This window comes from Sinohyriopsis cumingii, chromosome 1 (genome assembly GCF_028554795.1).
Source record: "Sinohyriopsis cumingii isolate HCF-2022 chromosome 1, ASM2855479v2, whole genome shotgun sequence".
Taxonomy (NCBI): Eukaryota; Metazoa; Mollusca; class Bivalvia; order Unionida; family Unionidae; genus Sinohyriopsis; species Sinohyriopsis cumingii.
The window spans coordinates 153,131,151-153,157,447 of record NC_142961.1 but is presented as its reverse complement, the minus strand read 5'-3'; the positions used below and the strand labels follow the sequence as shown (position 1 = coordinate 153,157,447).

The window sequence follows — 26,297 nt, the reverse complement described above, 5'->3', positions numbered from 1 at the left end:
AGATACAGGTGTGCTATATTGACATTTCCATCTGTAGCAAAATGATTTGTTACATGTAATTTTATGCTATTTATGTTTGGACTTTCTAGAATTTACAAAATGTGAAATGACATTGTCGGTGAAATGTTTACATTTTCTTGTCAGATACCAACGATCATTCAATAAAAAAAGTGGGAGATGGTCTGCAAACCCAAAGAAAGCTGATAAACAGTACCTGCATATTCTGGAAATAATTATGAAAATATTGAAAATGAGGTTAGATGATGGAGTTGGCATGAATGATCCAAGAAGAATATCTGCTGTACTCGCTCCAATACCACCACTGCCTACAGAATAGATTGTTACAAAGCAGAGATCTTAAGTTAGAATGGTGTAGGCCTTTTAGTCGGGTACCACCTGTTGATATCAAATTGTTATGGAGAGACTATTCTAGTGATTGTCAAGTAACAAATGATCCCTACCTTGGACCCATATAAAGACTTGCACTAAGTATTTCTTGAAGTGCCTACCTTGAGCCAAACTCCAGCATATATTTGACTTCCAAGTAGCAATTTATCTTCAGACCACAGTTGATTATGTTCTGAAAGCCTTTAAAGACCTAAAAATGATACTTTCTTAGAAATGCATTTGAAACATTTTAACAAAAAGGTGAAAGACCTTTTGTAACTTGACAATACCTTCTAGTCACTCTCAAAAAATCAGTACAAGTGTATGCATAAGGCAAGAAGTTTTAAAATATTTTTGTTTTCAGTCAGCCGACCATCCCCATTTCTTATTGCCAACCCTAGCAAATTTTACCTTCATGGTAAGAAACATTCCCAGGGGTCAAGCTAGACTTAAATTTTAGGGAGAAGTGACTTCTTTTAGACAGAACAGGGAGAAGTGGAAGCTAAACAGCATTTCTTATTTTAATTATGTCCTCAGTATGCATTTATCAGTTTTAAACAATACCTTATTTTCAAGGTGAAAAATCTGTTATATATTTATTAACACATTCTGTACCTGTATAAAAATTATTATATTCATACCCATTGTATTTATACTTGTAGTCTTATATGTATGCTTGGATTGAGGTAAATGCAGTGTATTTTTTTATTTTCTAAATGTTTTATGTAAAACTGCAGTCAAACAGATTTCTAGCATACTTTGAAACAACCCCTACAACATGTACATTGGAGCAAATGAGCAAGTGACTTCAAACCATACTCTTCATCCTGATTCCATTGTTCCCAGTAAAACATTACTGTAACTATCCATAGACAACACGCTGAAGCATTAAAATTGATATGTAACTGAACTGGACCCTTTTTTCCAACCAAACATGTTGTGCCATGTGAGTGCATAATTAATTACTCGCTTTCTAGATTTATTACAAAAAAAACATTAATAGGGCTGCATATTTATGGTTTTATTATTTGCCTAAATACTGATAGTAACAATATGCATTGGTTAAAGAGTATTTACTTCACTACTATATATAAATATTTTTCGTATTTTCACAAAAATGAATTACATTCAAAAACAGCATTGACCATAACAACATTTTTTCGAATTCCACAACAAAGTATTGTCCCATGTTTCTAACCTACATTATTAAATATTTAGGCCATGTTTCTAACCTTCATTATTAAATATTTAGGCTAAATCTTCTATCACATAATATTTAAACTTTGTTTTCTTTAAATTATATATTTACCTGACTCTATTTGCCCAATTATTTAAGAATACAATCAAATGAAGTGGTATATCACAGATAGAGCTATGTCCGCCATTACAGGTTCACATATGGTTTCAAACTGATTTTATATAAAAAAAATAATGCTGTTAAATTCTCCCTTTTTTTAAAAAGAAATAAATTAGAAAATGGTCTTCACCAATTATATTTTTCAACAACAAAATTACTATTTACATACTGATGTTGACTGGTCTAGTGGTTAGAGCATCCACCTCAGATGTGGTAGGGCATGGGGTTCGATCCCTGGCCTAGTCATAACATAGACTTATAAAAATGGTACTAACAGCTGACTCACTTGGCGCTCAGTGTTAAGAGGTTAGTGTTAGGACTGGTTGGCCTGGTGTCAGGATAATGTAACTGAGTGGGACATCATGCTACATGTCTGTGGCATGATGCCTCGGTGCTAGACATCACTATTAACTGCCACACTGCAGACATCATAGCGATATGACTGAAATTTGTTTAAAGGTACGTTAAAAATCAAAATCGCACACACACACATACTGATGTTTACAATGTGGGTATGTGAGAAAGCTTGCCAGTAGCTTCTCGTGGGTCGGTGGTTCTTCCCGGGGTTTTCCCGGGTTCTTCCTCCACCATTAATACTGGCCGCCATACATAGCCTATCATGTGCTGAAAAATGGCGTTAAACCCCACAACAACAACAACAACAACTGATGTTTAAATTTTGAAACAGAATTTGGTATGTTTTCATCATAGTACAGTAGGCCCAATTTCATGAAATCGAGCAGTGATATCTTGCTGTGGACAGGGTTAATGGTCAGTTAGCAATTAAAACACGCCCGTGAATGTGCAAGAGTTTGTTTGTTGGCGTAGGCTAATTGGTATCAACACCGCATTAATACATTTCGCCTTGGGTTACACTACTGCCAGAAATTAATGGCTACATCGAGGAAGTTATAAACTACAGCCAGTCATTTTACGTCTGAAAAATCAGAGGGTGAAATCGTTATCGCAAGTTTAGCAAGTACCTAGCTACCCTAATTTTAAAACAAATGCAATAGGAAACACACATGGGGTGGGGGTTGGGCTTAAGTACAATATCTGTTTAAGTGCAGTAGATTGTTTAGGCGATGTACTCAAGTTTGGTAATGTGGGTATGTGAGAAAGCTTGCCAGTTGCTTCTTGAGGGTCGGTGGTTCTTTCCGGGGGTTTCCCGGTTTCTTCCTCCACCATAAATACTGGTCGCCATTGTCACAGAATAAGGCACAGAAATAACTTGGTTTTGTCTTAAAACAATTATACTATTTCTCGTTGTACATGCGTACAACGTTATATAGGGTGAATGTGTTTTTCCAGGTAAGCGACTGTATAACAGGTACCTAGCCACAGATTACTTGTGTCGGGTATCATGACTAACATGAGGTGCACGGGTATTCTACCCCGACTTGTACTCACTCTCCTATGGATTTAAGTAAGACGAATCACGAAAAACCACACTGGTCATTTTTGGATCACGTCAAGGAGTATACACTCTCCTTTATTCTCCAGCCATAGGGGTAAGTGTTAAATTTACATTCTGTTTATTTGATAGGCAAAGCTTATTCGGTTTGTACTGTGTTATCGCGTAATAATGTTTATTACAACGCAGATTTGTAAAAGTAATATCATACATATAGAAATTATGCATAAACTATTATGTCCCATTTGGTTTTATTATAGCTGCTTATGTGAATCTGTAGCTGCGTCTGCATCTGTGTGTCTGTGTTGGCAGCTGTGTCTGTGTTTGAAGCTGTGACTGTGTTGGAAGCTGTTTCTGACTCTCTGTAGCTGACTGTTATAGTAGCTGTCTATTATGGTAGCTGACCGTGTCTGTAGCCGTGAATGTATATGAAATGTTATTGTGAATATAACTAGAGCGGTCCGAAGCTGTACAAAGCAGTCTGAAGTTTCTTGGAGTCATCTAGAGCTTCCAGAACAATGCTGTCTGTTGTGATAAGATTATTGTGAATCTTAGTCGTGATAAGATTATTGTGAATCTTAGTCATGATAAGATTATTGTGAATCTTAGTCATGATAAGATTATTGTGAATCTTGGTCATGATAAGATTATTTTGAATCTTTAGTTGTGTCAAAGATTATTGTGAATCTTTAGGTGTGTCAAAGATTATTTTGAATCTTTTGTTGTATCAAGATTATTTTGAATCTTGAGGTGTGTTAAGAGTATTTTGAATCGTGTGTAAGATTATTTTTGAATCTTTATAATTTTGTTCTTGTTGAACAACATACTGTTTAAGGGGTATGTGCAGCCCATGAGGGTTCTTGGATCTGTACTTCATTTTATTCAATATTTGTTTTGTTTATTTTCAATTGTATTTTTACATCATATATTTATCATTATTAACTCATTCATAAATTTCCATCTTTCTTACATTGTGTTTGCTTGATCATTTCGTCCAAAAACCCACTCGGTTACAATTCTGCGACAGCCATGTATAGCCTATCATGTGCTGAAAAATGGCGTTAAACCCTAGAACAACAACAACAACTAAAGTTTGGTATTGAGTAAATGGTAATCACTTTAGTCAAAAGCATATAAACCAACACAGGATAATAAAACATCAATGTAATTTCTATAGAACTGGCTAGTATTTTGTACTGGGATGTCTGTAATCAATCTGTTATAGTAATGGTAGACTAGTTCCTCATATAAAAGTCAGTTTTATGACTTTTATGGAACAATGCTGTTATCATAAACTGTGTAAAATAACACTCCATTAATGTAAAGATGGAGATTGATGGACAAGTCACTTGTGGATGCATTGACAATGACTTCATCTGATAAGTCCATCTATAAATTTGAAACAAACTGCTGAGAATTGTATAATATAGTAGCAGTACTGTAGATATAATATGGAGAGAGAAAGAGTTTTCTATATATGCCATAATTATTCTTAGATGATAGTGTTCAGATTTTGATACCTGACTATACTCTTGAATTAAAGTTATGTCTGTATGTGCACATTTGTAATTATATAAGTTTAGTAAATTTCATAATATATAACAGTTAGTGTTACAGTGTATGAAGTTGTGTACATTCATTAGGGTTTTCATATAAAGGGTATTATTATTTCTGTAGTGAATGAACACATTTGAAAGAAATGAAAATTTGATACTTTAATTGGTGTCAAGTATAATGCTTGGTTTAGTTGTAATCAGATGGCTGATGATGCATATATGTAATATAGCATTAAAAGTTGCATTTGATGAACTAGTATTTTAGTCTTAAAAACATTATTGAAGTTTCCAGAGCCATTTTGTTTGTATTGAACTGCCATAATGATTAATATTGTGCTGGATAGAATAGTATCCTAGTGTTTGTAGTTCTGTTGATATTTACAAACCGATCTGTATTCATGAGACACTGCAGTAAGTTTTTCCTTTCTCAACTCATTATGAATATGCGTTATTTGTCATTTTACTTAATGTGCATATGCAAGAATACAACCATGTTCACCCTATACTTTTGTGCCTTACATCCTTTGAATCCCAATCAAATGCTAGTCAACTTAATTCATCCAATGTTTTTAATAAATTTTCTGTTTAATACCATTAGTATAATACCAATAAATGGTCTCCTCACAGTTGCTTTTAAAACATAGCCATATATATCATCATTCTTTACTGGGTAGGTAGCTAATAAAATGACTAACAAAACTTGTTCATGCAAAATAAAAATTGCATAATACAAAAGAAATGCTTTATACAAATTGCATAATACAAAAGAAATGCTTTATACAACTTAAAATCACGAGTTCCTAAGAAAGAGAATCCTGCCAAGAAATTAATATCTGAAATCAGGTAATACATCTCTAATATATTTAATATACAAGTATTCAATAACAAATTTAAGATGTATGCCTAATAACACAATTTCTCACCCATGTGACCAAGAAATCTAGCCATTTTGCTTTTCTTATCTCAGCCTGGCTGTCTACTACTTTTAAAAAGAAAAATCCTTGTTGTCTTCTGCTTTGCTGGATGGAATATATATATATAATAAGAACTTTGCTCATTAATTAAAGCAACTTAGTTTCTCCAACTTTGTTAACACACCATACAAAATATTTTGAGACAGACACACATACAGAAGAGGTTGATCTATTTGGTAGAAATCCAGACCCACAGGCAATAGATGTCACTGGTTAAAACAAACCTAATTCTCTCAAGAACTACTGCAAAGCCAGCAACAACCAGAAATGTGTTATGTCAAACCTGTTTGTTTTCTTCAAAATGATCAAACATCTGAATCTGCCCAAATTGAATCAAACATCATAATGAGGTTGCATATGAAAAGTCATGCATTTGCTATTTCACAAGATTTTCATGTAGTGTACCACTACACTAGTAACAGCAATACTTGCCACATTTCCAGGACAGAAAATATAAATTTCCATGTAAGTCATGAATTCAAAATCTCATCAATGTCATTATATGCCTGTTTAGAACTGTGCACCCGGTATTGTACTGCATGCTATCATGCTGCTGCATATAATAATGTTTTCCAAATTGAGGAAAGTTAAAGGTTAGGATTATATAAGCTATTACTTACTTATTGTTACTTTTATGTGACATCCTTCAATTAATGTCATAATACAGCAATAACATCAAATGTTTTTATTTTTCTATTTCCTAATGCGTGAACTTGAGTAATTAGTTTTGACAGGTCACCCAACTGCCCTCATTCACAAATTTGTATCAATATTCTGTGTTTATACACAATAACACATTGCTCCAAATGCTTATTATGCAGTACTTCCAACATGTAACAATTATAATTTTTTTCTTTATTTCCTTTTTTTAAGAGCAGCATATATAGCTAGATTCTATTTAGGTAATTATTCATATTTTAATACAAGAGTACAATACCTGCCTAATATGTGTTGAATCTGCTAACTGTATTGCAAAATTGCAGGGTTCTTTTAATTGGAAAAAGTGGGTGAGAAAAATAATCTATGTCACTGTTTCTACCAAGACATTGAAATCCCAACCTTTGATTGGGATTTCCTCGTCTTGGTACAAACCTCATCACAGATTCTATTATTCACACATATTACTGGAAAGATCACCCAAGTCTTCCTTGAGTAAAGCCATGGTACTGGCCAAAACTATCTGGGTATTTTATAATTTATTCCTTATATGTCATACACATCAGCTTGGAATGACACGTCTGTTGCCAGCACCAAGGTATCCATAAGTTCATAAGATAAACTGCCTATAAGCAGCATGTCTTTTCCCCCGGTTGTAATCGTTATCTTCTTCTGCTGCCAGGACATCTTGCCTATACCTCTGTGCAACAAGAAGCACGACTTCATCTAAAACAACCAAGTCAAAGTCCTGCAGAAATTATAAAAAATTGTCAGTATAAAATATTCCAAAAAGATAAAAGCATTAAATGTTCTGTGGGAAAATATTGATTCTTGTGTTATGCAATGAAGCAAACATATATAATGATAAACAAGTGTTTAAATAATTTGCTTAATTCACTAATACTAAATAATAAATAATAAAATATTAACTCTTGAGGCAGATTACAGTAGTGAGACTTATGGAAAGTAGAACTAGAAAGACACAATTTACACAAAAATTACTTACAAGAAGCCTTGAATAGCAGTTTGACATTATTTGCTTGTAGCACTGCTTTTCCTCATCAGTGGGCATTTCACGGTAGTTACTACATATGCACCAACTTGGTGATTCACCTCCTGGTCTTGGATGATATCCTTGTTGCTCCGTTGATGAGCCATTTATTACTTCAAAAACCATGTTGGGGTGTTTTGGGCATATTCGAGCCAAAAGGTTATTTTTTCCTTCCTTTGTCATATTGGCTATGCATTCCTAAAAGAAATGAATTCAACGTTATGAGAAAAAAAACTGACAAAAAAATAAATCATAAATTTATAAGTCTTAATACAAAAGCTAACTAATGGGTAACAAAAATCATGTTTACCTTCAACTGATGATCTCTGGCTTCAGCTGTAGTAGCCACTTGTGTCCAGCTAAGTGAAGGACCTCGATTTCCTCTTCCTCTCCTCTACCCCTACTACCTGACGTGTCAAGAAAATCGTTACATTTTCATTGATTAAACTGACGGTTGTACATTTTATGAAGATGAATGACGTGTAATTACTCATTATTTGTACTATACTTTTCATAATATCATTCATTTGCAAGAACAGAAAAAGTAAAAAATCTTAGGTTGTATGCCTTTAAAGGCCATTTTTCAGCATACAATATGCTATTTATGGTGGCCAACATATTTTGTTGTAGGATAAACACAGGAAAATGGTGTTATAAATGTTATTGTGTATGCAACATAAACCACCTTAAATTAACATTCATTCATAACTGTGATCAAAGATAGTAAGGCAACCAAGTGAAATGAATACTTCGTAAAATAAAGAGCTTGGTTTCGCTGCTAGGGACCATTGTGGGCAAGTGATTTTCAGAGAACTCCTGAACTAGCACTTAGAGATATCCTCAAGGATGATAAGAAGTTTCACTATTTCAGTGATGTCGCAACATCAGTACTGTACTAAGTGAACAATTCAAAAATTGAGTTTCGATGTAAGAGATTCTCACAAAGTAAATATTGCTAATTTTTTTAAAAAAGGAATCTTGTTTGGTGGTCTCAACAGTTAGTCTAGTTCCCGCTTACTTTGACTCATAACTTGGTAGTGTCCTATTAAATACCACTCTGGGAACCAGAATAATCAACAAAACAAAAGGCAGTGATGTAATATACAAATGTTTTCGCATACATGTGATGGTTGTCGAAACCAGTTGGAACGATCTTTCACATGTTGGACATTTTGAAAATAAATGTTGTTTATACAGAATAATAAACAACTTCATTAGAAAAAGTGCATTATTAACAATTATTATTGACGTAATTGTAAAACAAGGATTTGGTAATTAAACAGCCTAGTTCCCTGACCCCCCCCCCCCGTGGTTTTCTCGATGTATAAGTGGATTTGTTTCAATATTTGGAGGTCCCTCGCATCCTTGCTTATAGTGTGGTACATGTTTGTGAACCCTGTTATGCACGAGTTATTGAGGGAGAAGTGTATTGTAATCATCTCCAATCTTCTTGTGGCAATCCAACTTACCATAATTTTCTAACATATTCAAGTTAACATATAAAAGAGATTTATGTAAGTGTGTAATACAAAATTCTTCATCACGTTTGCTGGCATTGAACCTGATATCATGAATGACATGATCAATAAACCTAATTATTCCTGCGCAGGTAAAGATAACACCCGCAATTTCAGCTTAGGTTCAGTCTATAATTATTATTGTTTGGAAAAAAGAAACAAACAGGTTACTGAGCTGACATCATTCAGGCCGTTCTTAAGATGTATCCGCAAAAATGGTTTGATACCATGGTCAAAAAACTAAAAAGCTAAAAAACTTGGTCAAAACCTTTGGCCTTAAATTTTATTCAATGTCAGAGTGCTGACTATCAAGTTGTTTACTGGAATGCAACTAAATACAATAACTGGTCAAACTCCATTTGTATATGTACCAGTTGCCATGCTTAGAAGCTCAAAGAGGTAAAAAATGAATTCAAGCAATGACCTATGATTTGATCCCAAGGTTAATTACATCTACTTTTTAACTCCTTCACAACAGAGTATATATGCTGGAGATCACACCATTTTCATTCAGAACCAATAAAATCTCGCAAGAAGTCCTTCAGTGAAAACCCATGATAATGACACCATTCTTACAGTTGTTATCATATTTTTGAGATGTCCTCTATGGCGACATTCTTTTTCATATCCAGTTACATATTGCTATATTTTTTGTGCTGAAAGCCCCAAGAAGCCTGACTGACTATTTCAAGGACCTAAGTTGTTGATATAGAAAAGTGCCTCCTATCAGAAACACAAGGTATTCTTAGCTGAGAAGAGTTGACAGAATGCCATGGGCTTGAAGATATCTTTCCAAGTCCAAGCCCCAAAGAAACATACTAGACTAGCTATTCCTTTAAGAAAAGTAGCTATAACAAGATTTTTCCCAGTCTACGAGATCACAAAGGCATCAATTTCATTTTGGCTTGGTATGGTTAAATGCCATTTTTCAGCATACAATATGCTATTTATGGTGGCCAAAATATTCAGTTTTAGGATAAACCCAGGAAAATGGTGGAAGAACTGGCAAGCTTTATCACATTCCCACTGTTAACAGAACCAAAACTCACACTTGCATAGACAGATGTTCGATGTGTGAGTAATCCACAAAGGTGAGCATATGGGGCCCATTTTCATGTAGAACCAACTACATCTTTTGAAAATTATTTCAATGAAAGCCCAAGGATGATATCACCATACCTTCAAGAGGATGTAGTGATCAGATTTTAAGATGACTGCAATGGCCATCATGTTGGAAATCTGGGTACAATTGTCTTCATGAAAACCTACCTAACATCAAAAGAAATCTCTGAGTAATTCTCTATTCAGAAATAATAAGATTTTCAAGATGGTTACCATGGTGATCCTAATGACTGGCAAACACTTTAAAATTTCAGATCAACCATGAACCATAAGCTTCAACAACCTGGTCAAGTGAAGTAATAACAGCAAGATTTTCAGGATGGTAGCCATATTGGATGTCTATCACCAACATTCTGATTCTGGACCAATCATAAGAAGTCTTTTAGTGAATACCCCCTTTTCATACAACCATCCATTAGGAAAGAAAAGCAGCAATTCATTCTTCAAAAATTGACATTATGGCAGCTGTCTGAAATTGACACTATGGCAGCTGTCTGAAATTGACACTATGGCAGCTGTTGAAATGGACACTATCCCAGTGCAACAAGGTAACCAAAAGCTCTTGATCTTTCTTCACAAGAAATGGTATGAGAAAAAATGTGATAAATAGTTGGTAGGCCTGAAACAAAAATTACAACAAAAATTACTCTTTGTATTGGTCAATGATTTAGTACTTAGTTATTTTAAGATCCACCTGTTGCCTTCATGTCACTCAGTGGGATACTGAAACATTGATTTTTGACTACTGAACTGTCTATTGGGAATTACGATAACAATTATGATAAAAAAAATTGTAATAGTCTTGAGTACTAATGTTATATCTAGATCTAATCTACAGCAATTTAAGAACAATAAAACAATCATAAATTTTCTCTTCAGAGGAAAGAAACCATGTAATTTGTAAAACACTTAAAATGAAACATTTCATTGCTAACTATTTGTTAGTGATCCTGGCACCTGCAGCCACAAAAGCAACAGAAATAAACTATGAGTTTCATCGGTAGAGTGTAAGCCTCTGGAGAAAAAGAACTGACAGTTTAAGACCATGGAGCCAATGTGATTTTTCTGTTTATTTTATGTATCTCCCATCCATCAGATTGCACATTTTAGGTGTTCCCTGCATGACTGAAGATGCTGTGTGTGCTATTCATAATTATAGTGCACACTCATTATAATGCTGTTTATGGAAGCCATAAAATTGTACTATGTTATATGCAAAGATGCCTTAAACTGAGGTACAATGTACCCGGTACAGTGGTCCCTCACTATAGTGATATTCATGGGAACCATTAAATAAGTGTTTAAGGAAAGGATGCCTTACAATGAGGTAAAGTATACAAAGTACACTAGTCCCTAACTTTAATGATATTTATTGGAACCATAAAAGTGTACTGTGTTACTAACACGGATGCCTGACACTGAGGTAGCCTGTACACAGTAAAGTGGTCCCTCACCATACCACTATTCATATTAATGGGACCCATGAAAGCACTGTCTTATAGGCAATGATGCCTTACACTGAGGTACTCTGGTCTCTCACTATACACTATTCATAGGATCTATACAAGTGTACATTTTAAGCAAGGATGCCTTATACTGAGGTACATTACATAGGGAAGCAAATTTTTAAGTAAATTATGATTGTCTGAGATTATTTACCCAATCACATTACATAAGAAATATTAGCCTGCTACCTCGCGAATCCAGACTAATTAAAACATGAAAATCTTTTCCTGTCTATTTCCAATAGAAAAAAGACAATAACTTTTGCTCATTATGTCCCCTTGGCACCCCAGGTGTCACTAGATTTAGCTGAGCAAGATACTAATGGATAAGTATTCTAGGAAGAAAGATAATTTACTTTAAAATTTGCTTTCTCCTTCGAATACAGTCAGCTGCCAAAATGAATAAACCGAGGAGCTGCAAAAAAAAAACACTCTTTCGCTGACGTTTGACAATTCTGAGTACGTGAACAAAAGAAAGTCACACCAGATTCCTGTTGGTTAAATTCCATATCCAGAGGGACAAAATTCTGAGATGGATGGAGGTCTGACTTCTCCCAGCTCAATAGTAAGCCTGGATGATCTAAAAGAGAAGAGATTGTTCCTGACTTGCAGTAGAATAGAACTTACCATATATTTCTGGAGGATGTCATCCAGGGACACTGCCATCAATGTAGATGACATTGATTAGAATAGGGGACAATGTAATCCATAGACATGGGAAAAAGCCCAAGGGCTTTTATTGAGGCCCAAGGGAGAACCTTGAACAGATAAACTGTGTCGAGGTAAGTAAAATGGAGAAAAATGTTCATGACATATGGTGGACAGCGATGTGAAATATGCGTTGGTCAGAGGGAGAGGCGGATTAAACTTGCCGTCTCCATATTGATTTTGGAAGGCACAATGAATTGTTTGAGGCAACTCGAGTCAAAGATGCTCTCTACCTGTTCGCTTTCTGAAAGAAACGGCCTTAAATAAAACCCCAAGGATTTTGGTCCTTGCACAAGCTCCACCACCTGTTTTTGTTTTTGATAAGCGACCATATCTTCTGTTGTCAAAAGGCATCCTTCTCCTGATCTGATGGTGCATCCATGAAGAGGAGAGAGAAGATGGGAGGGGAGGGGGTTGTTGACGAATGAAACCTGAAACCCCTCTGAATGACTTGGATCCCCACTGCCCCTGTTTTGAAGTAATGGGGAGGTCCAGTGAGCTCAAAAATCAGTTTCTTGCGACTTCTGTAGTTCGGTTTCATACTGCCTGAGGAATGGTTCCAAATGCCTGTGTGGGTTGAGCAGTGAAGTGGACGGGCTGAGCTTAGTTGCTTGCCTCCGAACTTCTTTTATTCTTCTTCCAGAGCAATGGTGACCTGAACTGGGTTGTCTGGAAAGGGAGGGTATCACAATGTTTGAGTAACGTGAATCTCAGATACATGATATAACAGGAATAAACTGGCTCATCAAGATTTACTGATTCTTTAGACTAGCTGAAGGGATGGAGGGCATTCTGAAGTAGCAAACACCCTATAAATGTCCTGAACAAAAGCTAGCTATCACTGGTACCGGCTGCTCCAAGGGGCTGGATGGACAGAGAGATTTTTCCTTGACTTACTCCAGCTTTCCTTCATATTTAATACCAAATGGATTATTGCTCTGAACATGAATTTCATGCATTTAGTAAACATTTCTCCTTAAATGACACAAGAAGAGAAAACAAAGCCAAGATTAGCAAGTCAGTATGTGACTAACTAACTAGTAGCATAGACCAGCAAGTCAGCATGTGACTAACTAGCTAATAGCATAGACCAGCAAGTCAGTATGTGACTAACTAGCTAATAGCATAGACCAGCATAGCTTTAGACCAGCAAGTCAGTAAGTGACTAACTAGCAAATACTGTAAGTAGCCTAGACTTCCTCTGACAATGTATTATATATGCTGCATATCATATATGGTATAACGGTACCAATTGCGCAAGTCCAGGTGGGCGGAGCTTAAGGTGTAAGGAACATTGTATTCAGAATTAAAGAACAACACTAGCTGTGATTGGTGCATTATGTAAGTGTTGTACTTTCTGTTTGGCTTAAAAAAAATGTTGAGCCTCTTGGCAACATGTGAGTTTGTGTTAATTTCTATCTAGATCATATTTTGTATTTTTTATGATTTTTTTAAAATATGGTACACATGGCTGAAAATGTGCATGTTGTGACTAGATAACTCTTATCCCTGTCTAGTTCCAGTAGAGTTATCTCTCTTAAATGCAATGGAATACCTGGTTATGTCATTGTCAAATTGACAATCTAGCATTGTTCTATATGACAATGTGTGACATGCATGCCCAAGTAGGACAGAAAGTATATTTATTTCACAAAACATTAGCATTGAGGTATATGGAAAAACAATTGGTACCGTGATACCTAAAGGAAAGAATAGCCTCACAGTGTATCCATAGAAACGCATACATGTGGGCGGCATTTATGAACTATACTAGTTTGATGTAGGAAAACAAATGTGTGCTGAACAGTTCTGGTCAAATATTGAAAGGTCTTTAAGAATAAAATGTATGAAATCTTCAGAAAATAGCACAAGTTGGCTTTGGATGGGGACTTTTGATAACTATAGCTGTGATAGATATAGGCTTGTGTTACCTGATGCCTTTATGTATGTGCTGTTACCTCCTAGATTGAAATGCATGCAACAAAATAAGTTATGTAAACATAATATAGTTGATTTTGGCCAAATATTGGCTATTTTACCTGCAAAAGATGAAAAATCATGTGTACAAAAACAGCTATCTTGTTCTTGTAAGGCATGCCATAAACCAGGATAGAGAACACTCTAAGTACACTTGTAGATAGATCACTTGTACCATGTGGGATGTTCTGGCATGAATAATATTTAGGTAATTTATTAAGGATATGGTATTTCTTCCCACTTTGATTTGAATTGTCCTGCTCTAATTGTCCTTTTTTTTTACACTATCCTGCTTTGAAATTGTTCATGTAGTTAGTTCAGTTCTCTTGCATTCCCTTTTGTTGAAGTAGCAGTGAATACCAACAAACAAGAACAGTTTCCTTAAGTCAGCATTTCCCATGGGCACTTGTATAAGCCCAATTATAATCTGCTATTGACTTTCAATTAATCCTATTTCTTTCTGTCAAGCTGCTCTTGTGGAATTTCCATGTTTGGTCCAACATTACAGAATGATAACCATTTTAGTCACACAGTGCGTATTCATTCCATTCAAATCCACACTGTTCTTGAAACTTTGCATCCCATCTCAAGAATCCAAATTGGCATGAGATGATACCTGCATGGTTATGGAAGGCTGCACTCTACATGCTGGCATTGTAGAAAATATGAACTATGTGATATGAAATAGCTGCGTCATCTTAGAAATTAAAATTACATGACTCTTGAGGTCTCCACTAAATAGGAGTCTAAATGTTAGGTTCTCACTTTATCAGTAATGTATTTTGAGATAATTTAATTGCAATGAAGTTAATACAGGTTGTTGATGAACTCATCTATATTACATGGATACTGTATTAGAAGTTACCACACCTTATGTATATCATTCAGTTATCTCCCTTACACCAGTCATAACATTTCAAGGAAATAAAATCTCACATTTTCAGTGACTGGTTATGAAAATAAAGAGAAGATTTGTGAAGTATTATATTAGCCCTCTATCTTGATGCAAATGTAAGTAGAAGCAATTTAATAATTTCTCACAGTAAAGTTTACAAGTTTAAAAACTGATAAGGTATGTTCTGTTTGGATCTGAGATAAGTTTCTCTCTATCTTATGCCAATTATTATTAAATTCTTATGTAGAAGAAATATACTTTATATGTATCTATATTACCTAAATTACTCACCCTTTCATATTAGATGGAAATGAACACAACTTCACTTGAAATTTGGGTACCTGTAAGGGATGTTATAGCACAGTTGCCTTTGGGCTGTCCTTGGACCTGTTGGGCCCTGCCCCATATATTTGTCCAAGGTAAGGTCATCAAACTTTCACTTCTCAATTTTCGCATTGCTGATTTTGCCTCCTTTAATTCCTTTATCATAAGCTACCTCTCCCTTTTAGATAAACACTTTCCTCCTGTTTTTAACTCCATTTGATGTGCTATACTTAGTGTTTATATTTGGCATTTTTCTGTATTTTATTCCCCTAATTTCAACCCCCAATCCAACATAACCACTTAGAAGCTGTGATTTACTATATTTGGTGACTGATTGGCTTATTGAAACAATTTTATTCACATTACAAAGGAGGAAAGCTTACTATTTGTGTTACAAAGAGGATGGGTAGGTGGACCTTTGTGTGAGGACTGGTGGTTAGTGACCTCTTGTATCCGCAGATAGTGTAAAGTGGTCAAAGCTTATACTTTATAATAAGATTGGGTCATGTCCACCTGTCTCTGATGTTAAGTTCTGCACCTACCAAACAAATATAAATTCCTTTCTTTTAGGTGAATTGTACATTTTGAAGTAGGACAGGTACATACTATTTGGTAGATTGACCTATGACCTAGTTATTACATAATATGACATAATGTGATTTATCCCATATCACCTATATGAAGTTCAATAAGTGCTGATAGGAATAAGATACAACTCATAGTTGAAAGAATTCATTTTATTTCAAAAGATGATTTTGATGGTGAAGCAAAAGTATGAAAACAATAGTTCAAACAGCTCAATGACATTTCTATATACATTCATACAAGACATAGGTTAGTACCTCATCAAATTGTTTTTCACAAGTGAGACTAAGTATATTTGTTACTTATACAGTCCCGAACTATTTCACAGATTATTGGAAAAATTAAGGTTTACTATAGGTATAACGGTACCAATTGCGCAAGTCCAGGTGGGCGTAGCTTAAGGTGTATGGAACATTGTATTCAGAATTAAAGAACAACACTAGCTGTGATTGGTGCATTATGTAAGAGTTGTACTTTCTGTTTGGCTTAACAAAATGTTGAGCCTCTTGGCAACATGCGAGTTTGTGTTAATTTCTATCTAGATCATATTTTGTATTTTTTATTTTTTTAAAATATGGTACACATGGCTGAAAATGTGCTTGTTGTGACTAGATAACTCTTACCCCTGTCTAGTTCCAGTAGAGTTATCTCTCTTAAATGCAATGGAGTACCTGGTTATGTCATTGTCAAATTGACAATCTAGCATTGTTCTATATGACAGTGTGTGACATGCATGCCCAAGTAGGACAGAAAGTATATTTATTTCACAAAACATTAGCATTGAGGTATATGGAAAAACAATTGGTACCGTGATACCATATATGGTGCATACTTAGTATAAACAAGAGACAAGATAGACTTACATGCTCTGAAGTTGCTTATATAGCATTTAAATGTCATTCTGCTGACAATACACAAGAAGAGAACACAAAGCATAAATTAGTAATTCATCAAGTTACTAACTCACTAATATTAATATATTCCCAGTTACTAACAAAAGAATGAAAAAGACAGTGATGCATTTGAAACTTATAGACTATACTTTAAACTTACGCATTTCAAGTATTCAATTGACTGTTCTCCTGAAACTACACAAGAAGCAAAGCATAAGTTTGCAATGCAGCATGTTATTACCTCACTAAAACCAAGTCCATTACAAACAGAACAAACAAAAAAAGTCAAAGTTGTGCTAATAAAAAATGACCTTGTAGATGTGGTCTTAAAAGAACAGTACATAACGGTGACAAAATCACTCAAATTTGTCAGAAATTGGAAAATGAAAGTATGCAACATGCATCTTAATGATTAACCCACACAATAGATACAAAAGAAATGCTGGGTGGTTCAATTAGAACACAAAAATGGCTTGGATTGTCATATGATAAACTGTACAATGTGGTGCCAAGGGGAGGCAATTGGCAAGAGTTATTGCCTTTGGTCTGTTTGGAACAGGGAATAGACAATTTTCATCTTTTAGTAGGGATCAATTTGTGAGGTAGCAGGCTAAAATTTCTAATATAACATGTGATTGGGGAATGTATTAGAAGGAGAGATGCAATTTAAGCAGTATAATGAAAAGATGTGTGTTATATCAGGATCCCCTCTCTCACAAACACACACACACACTCATACTGTATCACTAAATCTAAGATTTCTAATTTATGTTTAATACATCATATAGTTTATTTCTCACATGTAACAGAATAAAGAACTGATTTAATGTGCAGTCAGATGTGACTCGTATCACAGGTGTAGAACCTGTTATTATAAGTATTAAGAAAAACAATGGATTGAGTTTGAAAGAGGCCAATAAAATATCACTTTCTTACCAAGACCCTCTCTGAATCCAAGCACCATACGTGAAAGTGTCAAAACAAATACCGAATGAGCAAAAAATGGGACAATGAATGTTGACATGGACCACATCAATACTGATATAAGAAGAATTTTCTTTCCACCATACTTCTTTGCTGCACTGCCTCCAATTACCTGAAACAGAATCATAAATACCCATCATAATAGTACTTTACAGTGTCCCCCCAAACCCCATGCAAACCACATTGCCCAACACAAAAATAGGACATCTTTTTACTGCAAGTGGGAAACCAATGTCATGTCAGGATTTTTTGTGATGGCACTTTGACCAGTGCATAGAGTTTTCATAGGGATTTATCAGAGATCTTTTAGAATCAGGATTCCTTGTTGTATATGCACAAGGATAAACTGAAATAATGAAGAAATCATGGTTACAAAGTACAACCCCTTACTAAGCTGCCACTCTTGGGATTTACAAAATAGTTATAAATGCTGAAGGAAGGTACAGCAAAGTATGATACAAATTCATCTTGTTCAATTTGGGGACCAAATACAAGGCACTATTCCAAACCTAAAATGATGTTTATTTTCTCAATTTTGATCTGAAAATGCCCAATTCAGATGAAAAAACACATTTATCTGGAAATGCTTATAATCTTATTTAAAAATAAAAAAGACCACAGTTGTAAAACAAAAACAATGATAAAGCATTGAAGACATAACTGGACCTTATTTCCTCTTACTTAAAACACTTTCATTTTTGCTAATTTCTTTGCCATTTTCCCAAATACTTAGGCCTCTGACACCACATCTGCAAACCAAGAAAAATCCCTTAAGTGAAATCCACAAGCTGGCTGAGAAATTGTGATTGCTAAAAAGAAGTGATTATTATGGGAGATATGACAATAATTCCATGTGTATTCCAGATTTGAGTGGTATCAGCAAGAATCAATACTACGTCAAAGGTGTCTAATTCATTCTGGGCCAGTTAGACCATTTTGAATAAAGGAGGGAGTCAGATAAAAAGTAGGAAAAACCCTGGCTGTTGGAAAGACTACATGGAGTTTATCCATGGAGCAAATAACTTTAGAATCTTTATCCATGGAGCAAACAGCTTCACATTTAAGTTTTCCTAACAAAATTTCAAGACTGAATTTGTGTCATATTGGATTTACAAATGACACCATTATCACTTTGGGCCAGCCAGGTCTCATAGAAGTATACTGGTTTTTCAAATGGATATCCATTTGGGACAAATATAAATAACAATATTAAAAATGACCACCATACTGGCCATACTGAGGGTCAGTTTGTATAATTTTTATTTAGGACCAACTAGATACTGCAATAACTCTTCTGATCACCTGCCATTTAAGACGAGTAGCAATAATGGCCATACTGGACATCACATGATTGGCACCATTTGATTCAGGAAACAAACATCTTAAGAAATCTTCTGGTGAAAACCTCATAATACGGCTTTCTGTTTCGAAGTAGTAATGATAACACGATTTTCAAGATGGTTGCCATGGTGGTGATATAACTATTGTGGATCAGAATACTACACAATACTGGTCTTCTAGTGGTTCTTTTTGCTTAAAATTATTTTCTATCTGTTGTTGTTGCTGTAGGGTTTAACGCCCTTTTTCAGCACACGATAGGCTATGCATAGCGGCCAGTATTAATGGTGGAGGAAGAACCCAGGAAAACCCCGGAAAGAACCAATGACCCACGAGAAGCTACTGGCAAGCATTCTCACATACCCACATTAGCCAAATCCGAGACTCGAACCCATGCAGACAGAGGTGAGATGGCAGTGATCCATAACGGAGAATGCTTTAGACCACTCAGCCACTCGAGGCCCCAGTTTCTATCTGTATATAATACAAACCATATAAAATCAATGTTTACTTTTCTGATTAATCTTTTGATGTACTGAACAGAATAAACATCTACCGACACTGCAAAAAGGTAAAAATTTCAAATTTTCTTTTTTTTTTCCATTAAAAAGGGCATCATATGTATGTTTCTACAAGGGTTTCCATTATGCAAAAATGAAGTGAAAAAGAGAGATATTATGCACAGTAACTTCTGCAAGACGTAACTCAAAGCTTACATACAAACTCAAAAAATGGACAATGATTTTTATACCACAATTTTCAAATGATGATAATTGTTATGTACCTGGCATAGAAATTAATCTACTACTGCACATGTCAGCTTATACTGTGTCATTATTTCACAAGTTGGCTATTCTGCTTATTCTGCAGTTGGAAAGGTGTATTCTTTCCAAAAGAACTTGGTGACTGACCATTTAATAGATATGTTAATCTCTTTTTTTCCCTATAAATCAGAGCAATTTTTGTTCAAGCTATCCAGGGGTCTTATCTGTTTTAAAAAATCCCAGCCATAGCCTCCTCTAAAAGGAAACAAAATGGTCATTCCCATATCAACTGGTCCCCAATCTTTTTCTTTTTGTGTACATCTATACCTTTAAGCATGTATCCTTGGATTATTCCTGCTGTTTGGGTGATTAGAGAATTTTAAGTTTAGGACCAGTCTCCTTGCATCACCCTTGCTAGTCAACCAGGTCGAAATGGAATTGTCTCCACCTGATGCCACACATGCTCTAACAAACATATCAGTGTACAAGTCTTGCATGATCCTAATAATGTTAAATGGTTTGGTTTGCAGTTTCATGGCACAGCAATACAAGCATTTCATTTAGTACAAATGGAGTAAAGTGCCTTGCAAAAAGATGCACAATGCCAACTCCCTCAGACTGATTCTATAACTGGATTTGAGCTGCTACATTTAGTCAGTCTGATGGACTAACCACTGAGCTTCTGCTTTCAAAAGTTGTCTCTTATTACATGCAACAAGGCTCTATACCCCTTAGCCTGCTACTGCTTATGGGTACATCTCAACATTTACAGCTGGCTGCCTCAGTATGTCCTAAAGTAAAAGCACTCAGCTCTCATTTCATCAGCATGACACAGTCCATTACGTCCAATTAAAATCAACAAAAGAAACAAGGTTTACAGCAAATGGACAAAAAACAGCAATAACCAAGAGCTAGTCATTATTAAAATATACCAGAAAGTCCACTTCATTTTGTCAGATCAAAGCAAATTAAATAATTAGAAGCATGTTATGATTCTCAACATCATATTTTTTTATCAGTTTAAAAATACTTGTCATAAACGTGGGTTAGTGGTTAGAGCGTCCGCCTTGGATGCAGGAGGTCATGGGTTCTCAAACCCCTGCTGAGTCATACAAAGGCTTACAAAAATGATACTAACAGCTGCCTTCCTAGGCGCTCAGCATTAAGAGCTTATTGTTAGGAATGGTCTGCCTGGTGTCAGGATAATGTGACTGGGTGGGACATCATGCTACATGTCTGTAGCATGATGCCCCAGTGCTAGACATCACTATAAACTGCCACACTGCAGACATCGTAGTGATATGACTAAAAAAATTGTTAAAGCTAAGCTAAAAATCCTAATCACACGCACACACTTGTCATAATGATCCAGTTAAATGCACTTACAAGACTCATATCTGGAAAAATAGGATCACAAAATCTCACTGCTCTGACAATGCTTTGGCATTTCTGTCTAAAAATATATTCTGAAACACATTCTGTCCAATACTTGCTATCTAATACACGAGTTTTGGACCCTTACCAAAATTACCTCTATACCATATTGTTGTACATTTTGAGATGAGTTTACAACTATCTGATTACACAGACTTTAAGATACTTATTGTATTCTTTAATAGTGAGTGCTAGCAACACGTGCAAAATCCACTCATAACCAAGCTCTCTGCAGTGTCAGTCCCTACTCCTCGACTTTCATTCTCAGTTCTACATTATCAGTTTTCAAACTGTTCACCATTTCCTTTATTTTGACTGTCAGTGTTTGGAGAAATATGTCCTCAAGTTTCCAATTTTAAAATTGAACCCTTCGCTCTCCCTTAGATATATTGTATTTTCCAAAGTAAATGCTTCAACAATTTTCAACAACTTGATGTACTATCATGAAATCAGAATAGTTAAGCACTGTAGAAAGCCCACACCTGGTACTAGGACAAAATGGTAAGTGGACGTAAAGGTATTGGACAAACTGGTATGGATAAAATGGTGGAGACAAAATGGTACTAGGATTAAATGGTATAGACAAAATGGTACGACTACAATTTTATTAATACGAAATGTAAAAAAAAACAACAGACAAATTTATTTTTGAAAGCAATAAAGAGCATCAAAGTGTGACAAACACTAGATCAAGTTATTCCTAGGCTTCATGGTAAAAGCTTAATTTCAATGTCAGAAAGCCAGGTTGATGAAGGTCATCATAAAGTTAATTTTAGTTGTCTGATTTAAAAATGAGGCTAACATAAACTCTATTTCAGATGATATGAATAATCATTGTCCATTAGTTTATGTATGGGTTGAATGCACAGGTATATTGACATAAATTGCTTTTAGGTAATGGAAGACTGATTTTGTTGATTCAAAATTGTTGCAATTTTTTTCATTCATTAAAACTGCATTGAATTACTATTTGGTATCGTTGCATTTTGTAGATTCGTTATTTGCAGTTTCACTTAATTTTTTTAAATAAAATACAATTAACATTTCCGAAGTTACACGAATTTAATAAAATTCATTTGTATTGGTTTCTTTTTCAGTTAGTTTATGGATGCATGAATATTTTACTATAATAATAAAATGTAAATTTTATTATGATTTTATGTAATTATTATTTTCATTAGCAAGCAAAATTCTAATATATGTACCATATGTCCCATACCATTTTGTATGCAACATTTTATCCATACCATTTTGTCTACCTGTATACCATTTAATCCTAGTACCATTCTGTCCGTACCATTTTATCCATACCAATTTGTCCAATACCATTATGTCCACTTCACATTTTGTCCATACCATTTTGTCCGCTACCATTTAGTCCGGCCACCCCACACCTTTAACAAATCAGACAGATCCCAATTTTTACTCTCCAATGATTCAATACTGGACACTTATTTTGAAACCAGTAAATATGGATAGAAAAAATTATAAGCCAGTAGCTAAGAAAACTTAAAATTAAAGCACAGCAACTTAGTTAGTCAAAACCCAGCCCAACAACCAGATTTTGATGTTAAAGGTTTAATTTAAGCATCAATCAGATCAGATGTCATCATGAAAAATAAAAAGTGTAAATATGAAGTTTGGTGTGATTTGCAAAATCACCAAAGCCAAACTTTGACTAAATGATTAATCACTTTTTAATTTAATTTGGAATTAACAAAAGGGTTTTAATCTGACCACCCCATTTTTGACAGGCAACCATACTTTTTAAATATTTTCTACACCAGACTAGTTTCTTATAATAAACAAATTAAATAATAAACAAACTAAACTAAAATGACTGCTCCCTTGGGCTAAAAAAATCAGCCTCCATTAGTCTAAAGTACACTATCTATAGCAGTTATTAAAATAGGGAAAATGAAATTGCCAGACTAGACAAAACAGCTTCTGAAAGTGGAATGTATGAATTACCAAATATATAAAATGTAAAAAGAACTATCGGCTATATTTTTTACAATTTACCTCTGAAGTCCAGGAAGTAAAAATGACCAAGCAGAGCTAGCATAGCAGTTTTTTGAAAGGTGCACATTTGAAGTAAAGCCAAGCTGTATAATCTATAACTCATATTACACCCATCAATCATACACCAAACTAAAGGGAATTAAAAGTTCTTTGAGTAATACCTAAGATATAAAAGGTCCTTTTTAAATAGCCAGTATAACCATTTAGGACACCTGGGAAAATTCTTCTTCTTTAAAATTCTAACTATGCAAAATACAAACATGGTGAGCACCAACTAATCACATGTCAGGCTCCAAGATAAACCCTAATATCTGGATGAAATTACCTGTCCAACAGTGGGTAATTGTTGTTGTTGTGGGGTTTAACTCCATTTTTCAGCACACGATAGGCTATGCATGGCAGCCAGTATTAATGGTGAAGGAAGAACCCAGGAAAACCCCGGGAAGAACCACCTACCCACGAGAAGCTACTGGCAAGCTTTCTCACATACCCACACTGGCCGAATCCTAGACTCGAACCCACGCAGACAGAAGTAAGATGGCAGTGATCCGTAACGGAGAGCGCTTTAGACCACTCAGCCACTCAGGGCCCCAACAGTGGGTGAAAATAGGGTTCAAAATAGTCTATTTAGACTAATGTGTTTACATATTTTTGTTTCATATTATTAACATTTAAAAATGATGAAATACTGTTGAAAGTTTATAAATAATTGTTGTATAACAAAATTGCAACCTTGAAGATAAGTCCAGTTGAAATCTGTATTATTTCCCATACCAAACATACTCTTTTCACATGTTTATATGTTGGAATACTGGATAAAATGATTAAATTTGTTAGTAAGAGACCTAAATATGTCAACTGAGCAACAATTTACTTTAGACTGGGAACAAATGAAATTGTTTGCTGCTCATTCAAGGTTCCTGAGTGAATTTTTGACTGGAATTCCATAGACAGCAATGTAATTTATGGAATTTATAATCATGAAATTGTGTGCATATTGAAATAATTGTATTCAACACATGGATTTAGATTTTTCTGCTTATTGTATCATGTATAGTCTATTTTGATGCACTAAATGACTTTTTAATTACTTTTCTAATTAACCCTGTAAAAAATGAAGTTACTGAACAAAATAAATAGATATTTAATGCTACATCTTAATTTCCTTAATTCAAGATAACTCTCCACAAATAGTCAGCATTCACATCGCAAGAAATCACATGAACTCACTGAACTCACGTAGAACCAAACAAATCTCTGTACAGAATATTAATGCTAAAACATTTGGAAGGATTCAAAACCAAGGACCTACTCAACTTTATCCAAGTGCTCTTGATGCACCAAAACTACTTACTAGCATTCATAGAAACCACCTGTTACAGAACAAAAGATGATCAGATTGCTACAGTAGCGTAACTGGTTAGATCATACATATTGGATGCGGGAGGTCATGGGTTTGAACCCCTGCCGAGTCATATGAAAGATTTATAAAAATGGTACTAGCAGCTGCTTCACCTGGCACTCACCATTAAGAGGTTAGTGTAAGGACTAGTCAGCCTGGTGTCTGGATAATGTGACTGGGTGGGACATGTCTGCGACATGATGCCTCAGTACTAGACATTACAGTGAACTGCCACACTACAGACATTGAAGCAATATGACTGAGAAAAACTGTTCAAGCTAAATTAAATATCCATATCACACATACACACTGAAGATGATCAGTTGATAAGGTGTTCCTATGACTAACTTAGCAGTTACAAAATGGGATGGGGTGGGAGGATGGAGCATTACCGCTCGGATCGCTTAAGATTAAATAGCTGATGCAGGTTTTCTAATAGTGAGTACTGTGACATCATGGCCTTTCACCTGCTTTATGTAAATATGTATCATGCAGCTGAAAACCTACATGGCATGGTGATGTCTGCCACATGCATTGTATGCCAGGCACATTGTTCATGACAAATTTAACACCTGTTACTAAGTATTCATGCAACAAGGTAATTATAATAAAATAACCAAATATTGACCCAATGCATGATCTATTACATATAAAGCAAGATTAAATTGCCCATTTTAATTTAAATACCTTCTCTGCAAAGAAGCTTGTCTCTGAATATTAAAGGATTCTGAGTTAATAATTTATAACATTTTACTTATTACGTACGATCTTTGGCAAAAAACACCCACCCATCATGTTAATCTTATTTACATTACCCTTCAATTAATAATGAGAAAAAAACCCATTTACTTTAGTGCATATTTCTTAAATGTGATGATTTTCAGATTCGAGTAATTTTGATGCCTAAATATTTAATTTGGCTGAGATTTTCTAAAGAGTTCCTTCCAAGTAATATGACAGTGATCTGATGGTGTTTCTTTTACCAGCAAAAAATACGTTGCAATTTAGGGCCTGGAATCGTATACATTTTGTGTGCCACTGTCACAAAATACTGGTGTCAATAAGTGCATCCAGCTATTACATATTCCTGAATATCTGGCATCCAGTTTCCTTGGTGATGATGTCGGAACAGATACATGGCACTGAGTATTCAAACGTTACCGTTACGTTACTCAAAATCACAACTTCAAAATCCAAATGTGTTAAAGAAAACAACGAATTACAACTGCGACCATAATGTACGTCCTTCCCTGTTGACGCATACACTCTAAGTGACACAGCATAATTACTTAGAATTTCACCCTTTCTAAAGTTAGTGGTATTATTTGTAATGGGTGAAAATTTGACACTTAAAGACACACTTCTGACACCTTGTAAATAAAGTGCGACTTCGACGTTGCCGCTTAAATACCGCGTATACCATTAACAATT

At 35.0% G+C, this 26,297-nt stretch overlaps 3 protein-coding genes across 13 annotated transcripts in view; 2 read left to right on the top strand and 1 right to left on the bottom strand.

Moving 5' to 3' along the window:
- The window catches only part of LOC149808179 (uncharacterized), a 19,370-nt gene extending 8,332 nt beyond the window's left edge, over positions 1–11,038 (top strand). For 2 of the 3 annotated variants that reach the window (XR_016424124.1, XR_016424126.1), the window contains one exon: positions 145–5,217. Coding sequence is in view for 1 of the 3 variants with exons in the window: in XM_089974189.1 (XP_089830315.1) it covers positions 10,290–10,300 (11 nt within the window). In the remaining 2 variants the exon portion in view is untranslated. Of the gene's footprint in view, positions 1–144; positions 5,218–10,289 lie in introns of those variants that run through there. The other variant, XM_089974189.1, reaches the window with a different exon arrangement.
- Positions 6,870–26,297, bottom strand: LOC149808178 (uncharacterized). Of its 9 annotated transcripts, none has more exons than XM_089974214.1 (5): positions 25,850–26,297; positions 17,859–19,718; positions 7,707–7,803; positions 7,352–7,594; positions 6,870–7,093 (listed from the first exon to the last, which is right to left on the bottom strand). In XM_089974214.1, the coding sequence occupies exons 4-5, from the start codon at positions 7,577–7,579 to the stop codon at positions 6,956–6,958; spliced, it is 366 nt and encodes a 121-aa protein (XP_089830340.1). In that variant the 5' UTR covers positions 7,580–7,594; positions 7,707–7,803; positions 17,859–19,718; positions 25,850–26,297; the 3' UTR covers positions 6,870–6,955. The 9 variants fall into 9 exon arrangements, with proteins under 9 accessions (XP_089830340.1, XP_089830347.1, XP_089830407.1 ...); XM_089974221.1 differs by having other exon boundaries at positions 17,859–18,018; XM_089974281.1 differs by lacking the exon at positions 25,850–26,297 and having other exon boundaries at positions 17,859–18,018; positions 19,608–25,841.
- The window catches only part of LOC149808176 (mu-type opioid receptor-like), an 85,899-nt gene continuing 75,122 nt past the window's right edge, over positions 15,521–26,297 (top strand). The window contains exon 1 of the mRNA XM_089974164.1: positions 15,521–15,539. The gene's annotated coding sequence lies outside the window, so the exon portion shown is untranslated. The remainder of the gene's footprint in view (positions 15,540–26,297) is intronic.

Excerpts from the sequence above, each read along its gene's own strand:
- LOC149808178 (XM_089974214.1), bottom strand. The coding sequence starts at position 7,579 with ATGACAAAGGAAGGAAAAAATAACCTTTTGGCTCGAATATGCCCAAAA. Across the intron at positions 7,094-7,351 it reads ACTGCTATTCAAGGCTTCTT|GACTTTGACTTGGTTGTTTT; the intron begins GTAAGTAATTTT and ends TAATTTCTGCAG.